At 48.2% G+C, this 8,134-nt stretch overlaps 1 protein-coding gene across 1 annotated transcript; it reads right to left on the reverse strand.

Annotated features, from left to right (window-relative positions):
* Positions 1–256: 256 nt before the first annotated feature.
* On the reverse strand, positions 257–7,838 carry LRRN4CL (LRRN4 C-terminal like). The gene is made up of 2 exons (XM_072983963.2): positions 3,875–7,838; positions 257–1,805 (listed from the first exon to the last, which is right to left on the reverse strand). The coding sequence occupies exon 2, from the start codon at positions 1,798–1,800 to the stop codon at positions 922–924; it is 879 nt and encodes a 292-aa protein (XP_072840064.2). The 5' UTR covers positions 1,801–1,805; positions 3,875–7,838; the 3' UTR covers positions 257–921.
* Between the last annotated feature and the right edge of the window lie 296 nt (positions 7,839–8,134).

Genomic DNA, 8,134 nt, shown 5'->3' on the forward strand with positions numbered 1-8,134 from the left:
GTTTTCTAGAGCTGGTTGAAGTCCCCCTGCATTGATTGGACTGGGGGATTTCGTCCAGGTAGTCAAGTCTGTTATGTTTTTCTCCCCAGGGAAGGGTTGGGGTGAACCTTTTCCAAATGCTGGTGGAAGAGTCTGCCCTTTTGCGCTGGCTCGATAGCTCCGTGATTTAGGCATCTGGCAGAGGTTCGATTCCTCCCACTGGGCCTCCAGAGAGAAGAACCAGCCTGGGTAGGCTTGGGCAAGCTGCGCAGTCCGAGGAGAAAGGAAATGTAAAACACTTCTGAGTACGGTATTCTCTGCCGGGAAAACCCTGAGAAAGGTTGTCATAAGTCTGAATGGACTTGACGGCACACCCACCCGCACACCTCTCTCTCTTGAACAGCCAAGTTCATAGGGTTGTACAGTGGTGCCTCGCTAGACAGTTACCCCGCATGACAGTTTTTTCGCTAGACATTGACTTTTTGCGATCCCTATAGTGATTCGCAAAACAGTGATTCCTATGGGGGAATTTCCCTGGACAATGTTTGGTCCCTGCTTTGCAAACCGATTTTCGCTAGACGACGATTTGCTTTTCGCTAGACAATGATTTTGCTAGACAGCGATTTCAGTGGAACGGATTGTCGTCGTCTAGCGAGGCACCACTGTATCCCAGTTCTCCAGTGCTGATAGCAGAACCTGTTGTCCCTTCTCCTCACACCAGACCCAGAGGTTTTGGGTTTTCGAAAAACCCCAAGTAAACTTCCATAAAAGAGGTAGAGTGTCCTCGACTCATCACTCACAAACAAAATAGGTACCATCCTTGTGAAAGGTCTAAGAAGCTCCCCTGGCCAAGTCAACCTTGGGTTTTCTGGAGCATCCAACCCGCTTCAGGAGAAAACTTAGGGGGGGACCTCACAGAAAATATCTCTTGGGTGGACTCTCTCATAGCTGCTCCTCAGTCCGGAAAGACGCGTTTGCCGTCCCCTCCAGCCCCGATTCGCCATCCAGGATGTTATCGAGCGATCCGCGGCGAAGGTGCTTCTTCTTGCGGTACCAGAAATGCCAGGCCAAGACGGAAACCACCAGCAAGCCGAGGACGGAGGCCAGCCCGGAGGCCACGTAGACGTACGGCATCTGTCGGGCCGGGGTGCGGGCGAGACGGCACGGCCCGTGTTCGCCGACGCCGTCGTTGGTCGGGCTGGATCCTGCCCGGTTGGAGGCGACGACACAGAACAGGTATTCCTGGCCGGGCGACAACCCCGAAACCACTGCTAAGCGGGAGGTGCTGTTCATGGCCGGGCCGGAGATGAAGGTCCCGTCCACCGGACGGTAGTGCAGCCGATACTCCAGCACGGTGGACGAGGGGGCACACCAGCGCACACTGGCCCCGGCTTCGGTCGTGTGGATGACCTGCAAGCGGGGTGCCTCGGGGGCAACATCGGGGCCCGAAATGCCCGGGCACAAACAGCCCTCGGCTCGGCTCAGCTCCGCACAGGGCACTTGGAGATGCTGGCAGTGGTTATAGTCACAACGGGGAGGCAGAGGCTGAGGAACGCCCGGCGTGGGGGGCTCCGGGGTCAAAAGGTCTTCTTCGATGTCGTAGTAATAGTCGTCCTCTGCGTAGTTGTGAGGCATCCGGAGGTGGGTGGGCGGAGAAGTCCCTTCTTCGCCCACCGCTGGCAGGTTGCTCCCTGCAGGAGGAGAGAAGAGGGGATTTTCCTGGAGGGGGGCAGGCAAAGAGTGCCCCATGCTCGTGGCAGACCCCCGAGGGCAGAAGGTCAGGATCCAGGCCCCCACCAGAAACGGAGCCACGATGTCCATGGTTCCTGTTTAAGAAATACCAGATAAAAGTATTACATAAGTTCATCACATCTGATAGGACTAAGGGTTTTCCCACCCTGGTCTTTATGGCAACAGAGAGATGATCTCTGCTCCCTAGGAACATCCAGTTTACAGCAGATAACTGGGGGGAAATGATACAAAAAAGGAGAGGGAGAAAGATATACAGAAAGAAGGCAACAATGCACAAATATAAGTTTGTTCAAGTATTTCAGGACGTTTTGCATGCCTTCCAAGAGACAGCTGTGGCTCTCTGTGCCTGGGTGGCCAGCTCCGAGCCAGAATGGCCAGTTCTAACCGGGTTATGGGAAATTCATCCGGAAAGCGATCATAGCGCCGTGCTAAAACGCGCAGCTCGAAAGCACAAAGGTTTAGGTCCATTCTGCAGCATCTCTAGTTCCCAAACCATCAGATGTTAGAAGGTGAGAGGGAAAGAACTCCAGCTATTGGAGTTTTTGTGACCTCCCAGGCTGTCTGGAGAAGGTGTGATTGAGAGGGATCTTTGTGGGCTGGGGCGACTGTCAAATCTATCCAGCACCGTGCCCTCCTGCCTCTGAATTAGAATACAGTCCCGCCTGCTCAGTGTCTTTCCCTCCCTCTCTAGAGTCTGTTGAGGTCTGTTGTTGTTGAAATCAGTCACGCACATCAGTTTGCTGTTGGGTCTGTCCAACTGTAAGTAAATGATTTTTTTAAAATTCTTTCTCCTACTACTGCTCCAAAACTCTGCTCAGGTTGAATCCCAGGTAGCCAGCTTGAGGTTCGCTCAGCCTTCCATCCTTCCAAGGTCAGTAAAATGAGTACCCAGCTCGCTGCCGGATGTGTGCAATTTGGAGCCTGCATCATTAAACTGTAAACTGCCTAGAGAGTGCTTTAAGTGCTATGGAGTGGTGTATGAGCACCACATTTTTTTTTTACTAATGTCTCGGAAACCCCCCAAATCCCCCAACTGGCATAGCCAGTAACAATTGTATGTTGGTGGGATTCTGGAGAACAGCATCGGTGTAAGATATCCCCCCCCCCCGTCCCCCAGTTCTGGTCTCCTGGGTCTTGTGCCTCTTATCTCTAATTCAACTGCTAATTTATAATTTCCCTTCAAAACCCCTTGGGGATAATTAGCTGCCTCAGAGAGAGATAAGATGAGCAGGGGGGATGTGAAGGAGAAACCAGATGAGACCATGGCTTGCTTTACAATCCTCTACTTTGTCCTCTGCTCTTTTTTTTAGCCGATCTGTTTACTATCTTGTGAAGAATGTCAAATACCACGGAGGGGCCCTCCCTCAGAAGACCATTAGGTCCAAAGTTTAAAATAACTTAACCTGAAAAACTGGAGGAAAGGTCTGGAATTCTTTAGCCACTAAATCTGACTATCTTTTGTCACAAGACATGGCTGGGATTTGAGCAAATCGGTGGCAGAAGTAAATTTTTTGTTTGTTTGTTTCATTTTAAATCAGGTTTGCCAACCAAACCTTGACCCAGTGCGAATTCAGGCAGTGGCGGACCTACTATTTTTAAGGGGAACCCTTCGCAACTTAACAACACCCCAGTGAGGTAGGACAAGCTAAAAGAGAACGGCCAGACAGGGTCTCCTAGTAAATGTTGCTGTTCATTGGGCGTTAGAACTGGGATTTCCCCCCGTCCTGTTCCAGCCTTCGACCTGCGACTCTGTACTGGGTTGCCTCTTGGAATTTGTTACGGGACAAACTGCTCCAAAATCCCCTGACAACAGGAGGTCCATTTTTAATTTAATTTAATTTAAGACAAGACGAGCATTCTTAGAACTGCAGAGCTGGAAGGGACCCTGTAGATCATCCAGTCCAGCCCATCAAGGAGTCACAGTGAGGAATTCGAACTCCCAACCCAGAGATCTAACTCCCTGAGCCTATCCAGCAGTACTAAGATTGAATTTCGTGCCATCTTCTGAGAGGAGGGGAAGCCAGAAAAGCAGCTGGAGGGGGGGGAAGTGCTGCTCTTGCCGCCGCCTCCCAATCTCTGCCGCCTGAGGCCGTTGCCTCTCTTTCCCCAACGGTAGGGCCAACCCTGTTTTATCGTCACTCACCTGGCAGGGAAGGATGGAGGAAGGTCACTGTCCAGATGATCAAGAAAAAAGAGCCAATTGGGCGGTGAATCTTCCGGAGGACAAGCTGGTATCCAAAACGCGGCCGCTGCTTAAAAATCGAGGGGAGAGAGCCGTTTTTCGGAAGAAATCGGGTGTCGTCAGGAATAATAAAGTCCAGGATGAAGGCAGGAGGGTTCAGTGGCCCAGCTGCAGTGGCCACTAGCTAAGGAACCCATTAGGTTTTGCAAGCGGCGAGGAGGAAAGGCAGATTTCAGCTCTCTGGACTGCTCAGGAGCCGACCCCGGGAACACTTTTATATCCTGCTCCCAAAGATGATCTCATCTCCACCAACTTTTCTCGCACCTCCCCTTCGGAGTTAGCGGGAAGGAGCCAGTTTCTCGGCCCCCACACTTTGCAGGTGTTGGCTAAGAAAACAAGCCGTCCCTTATAAGGGCTGTTCCTCTCCTCTTTGGCATGACCGAGCGTGTGTTTGAGAGAGAGAGGGATTAGAACCGGGTGGAGGAAAAGGAGGAAAAAAGCAGAAAACGGGTGTGGAGCAGCTGATCCAAATATATATATATATTATTCCTGGATGAGACACAGGGTTGAGGATGAGCCAGACAGACAGACAGGCAGGCAGACAATGTTTTCCTGCAAAAAAAAACCCAGGTCAGACCCAGCCCAGGGATGACGCTACGAATTCATCCTGCAGGTCTCTGAGCACTCACCGGACAGATATTCTTCAGGGCTAGCTTCCCAGCCAGAGTGGGGCCAGGAAAACCGACGCAGTCCTTTTTTAAATTTTTAAACATAGGACAGATTGTCAGTCTACCCGCCTTTATTTCCCACCAGAGGCGGTTCTTTCCCATTTTAACAGCCCCAGAACGGAGGCCGGGAAGGCACAAAGCCTCCCCAGAAGGATAGTAGTGGACAGAGAGCTTGAAAAAGTTACTTTTTAAGACTGCATTTTCAGATGTATTCTCTTCGTGACCCCATGGACCGGAACACGCCAGGCCCTCCTGTCTTCCACTGCCTCCCGGAGTTGGGTCAAATTCATGTTGGTCACTTCGGTGACCCTGTCCATCCATCTCGTCCTCTGTCGTCCCCTTCTCCTCTTGCCATCACACTTTCCCAACATCAGGGTCTTTTCCAGGGAGTCTTCTCATCTCATGAGATGGCCACAGTATTGGAGCCTCAGCTTCAGGATCTGTCCATTCCAGTGTGAACTCAGGGTTGATTTCCTTTAGAATTGATAGGTTTGTTCTCCTTGCAGTCCAGGGGACTCTCAAGAGCCTCCTCCAGCACCACAATTCCAAAGCATCAATTCTTCGGCGGTCAGCCTGCTTTATGATCCAGCTCTCACTTCCATACATTGCTACTGAAAAAAAACATAGCTTTGACTATGTGTACCTTTGTTGGCAATGTGATGTCTCTGCTTTTTAAGATGCTGTCGAGGTTTGCCATAGCTTTCCTCTCAAGAAGCAGGTGTCTTTTAATTTCATGGCTGCTGTTACCATCTGCAGTGATCATGGAGCCCAAGAAAGTAAAATCTGTCACTATTACAAGTCCTCCATGTTGTAAAATATTTGAAAATGTTTTGGTCTTGAATGGGAAATTAAGAGCCATTTCGTATACAAAACACCTGTTCCTCAGTGTTTCCTATGCACCGATCCCAGAAGAGTGTGGGTTCCTCTTACTGGATAATAGGGCTAATGGGAGGTATAATTACGGGTATCTGAGTCTCCAAACATAAAACTACATTATTGCTAGTGGCAAACGGTAGCTCACCCAAAGCATCAGACGCCGACACTCTCAACCTTGCAAAGCTGACCTAATTGTCATTGTGTGCTTTCAAGTTGCCCCAATGTATGGCAACCCCATGAATGAGCCACGAATGCCCTGTTCTCAACTGACTGACTCAGCTCTTGCAAACTCAAGCCCGTGAGTCAGTCCATCTCGTATTGGGTCTTCCTCTTTTCCTGCTGCCTTCAATCACATTTCAAATTAATCCATTCCCCCCATCCCACCTCCAGCCAGCTTTCTTTCCTGACCAGCTTCCAAACCGATACACAGTCAGTGGAAATACAAGCATGAGGATGATCTTATTCTCCAGGGACACATCCTTACAGTAGATGATCTTTTACTAGCTCATTCGTTGCTGCTCTTCTGAGTCTCGATCCTCTGATTTCTTGGCTGCAGCCTCCGTTTCGATGGGCGACTGAACCAAGGTATACAAAACCTCGAACTATTTCAGTTTCTCCATTGTCAGCAATGCCGTATCAGTCACTCCGTGTCGCAAGTCAACTAACTGGACAGCGTTGTCCTTGAAGCACGTAATCCTGCATGAGATCATAAGATCCTTCTTCTATACAAACCTTTCAACAACCTAGCCAATAATTTTGCAAGCCCTCTGCAATCAAGAGGGCCAAACAGAGAGATGCTTCCCGGCTTTTGCAAGGAGATAATTTTTTTTTCTCCAAAAACAAGGTCAAACCTTTTAGCAGTTGTTTTCGCCCGAGGACCTTGGCAAGAGGGACCAGAATTTTATTATGATCCTTGGCTGGCCTTGTGGTCCGCTGGAGAAAAGGCAAACCTACGACACAAGAAGCAAAACTTTATTTTCTGCGTCTTCGTATTTCTAGGAAGGTGTTGTTCCAAAGAGATAGGGAGAAAAATGCACTTTGGACATGCTCAGAGAGGCCTGACCTAGATCAGAGTGTATAAAAGCAAAAGAAAATACTGTACAGTCCTATACTAGCCACCAATGCACACATAACAGAGTATCTTAATAGTCATTATGTTCAAGAAAAATTGAAATAGAAGGCTTCCAGACAATTAAGATATTTGAATTCATACATTTTCTTAAGTATATTTCCGGCTGTTACCTGATCGTTTAAGCTTTATGCTCTTCAGAAACGGTGTTTCCTTATCATATAGCAGGACTCATAGCTTCTCATATAGCATGGTGATTTTTATTTTTGTCCCAAATTCAAAGAATATTTAATGTCCCACATTTTAAATTAGTATTCCCGGCTGACCCAGATCTTCAACAAGATCTCCTGTGCCTGATTTTTTAAAAAATAAGGCATTGAAGAAGGGAAGACAGGGATGGGTGGGTTGGGGAGAAATAATGCTTAATTAAGGCAAACTTAATTAATAAAGGTTGCCCAAGTTATGAAGGGCAGACCGAAGAGAATTGACTCTGTGGTCGGGGAGCGTTAACTAATTTCAGAAGGAAGGAAATGGGACGTACGGTTCCAGGGAAACATTTTTCTCGTTTAAAAAAAAAATCAGCATTTCTCTAAATTTGTGCTGAGTCACGATCATTGGGTTCTGACTCAGCAGGGCTGAGAAGGCCATTTCTAGCAAAGAAAGGGAAAGAAAAGGGGGAAAAGATGAAATAATCCTGAAACATCTAGAATGATTAAGCCTGAAAGGGTTTGGAAGAATAAAAAACTGCACGGATGCTGGCTGCAAAATTCTGTACTACAAGGACACCGTTTCCCCCCCCGAATTTTAGGTGACGAAGGTGAATTCCAATTCGTCATTCAAGAATGAAGAGAAGCCCCACGTCCTGGCATGCTTTTTCTTTAGAACCTGATATTTGAGGTTTGAGCTGGCAAAGGCATGTACGTGGAAAGGGGAGGGGGGTATATTTGCTAGAAAAATGTCTGGCAGACAACAAGAAACAAGAGGCATTTATGAGGCATCGCGAAAACATCTCCGGCCGTTTAGGTTAGAAAACAGATGGCTTAGAAAAGCTGGGAGAGAATCCAATGGAATAAATCAGAAATAACTAGTTCTAGGCAGCTAGGAACTGTTTAAATCTCTGGCGAATCAGAGGTTGGGAGTTCGAATTCCCACTGTGCCATCTAGAAGAGCCAACCTGGGGGGCCTTGGGCAAGCTGCACCGTCCCACAGCGCCCCTAGAGGAAGGAAAGGGTAAAGCACTTCTGTGTGCTCTCTACTGACAAGACAGCAATTTAAACAGCTGATCGGCGGTTCGCAAAGTGGCTTTCCTACGGCCGATCTTCGCTAGACAACGACAATTCTTCCCCATTGGAACGCATTAAACGGGTTTCAATGCATTCCAATGGGGAAATGCTTTTCGCTAGATGATGATTCCGCTAAACAGCGATTTCAGTGGAACGGATTATCATCATCTAGCAAGGCACTACTGTAGTTCCTTTGGGGTAATGGCCAACGTGTTGAATATATATAAAGTTACTTTTTAGGTGTAAACAAATAATATTTAGGTTA

This window comes from Pogona vitticeps, chromosome 15, assembly GCF_051106095.1.
Source record: "Pogona vitticeps strain Pit_001003342236 chromosome 15, PviZW2.1, whole genome shotgun sequence".
Classification (NCBI taxonomy): Eukaryota; Metazoa; Chordata; class Lepidosauria; order Squamata; family Agamidae; genus Pogona; species Pogona vitticeps.

What these genes read in the sequence shown, in the direction of transcription:
- LRRN4CL (XM_072983963.2), bottom strand. Translation starts at nt 1,800, where the DNA reads ATGGACATCGTGGCTCCGTTTCTGGTGGGGGCCTGGATCCTGACCTTC.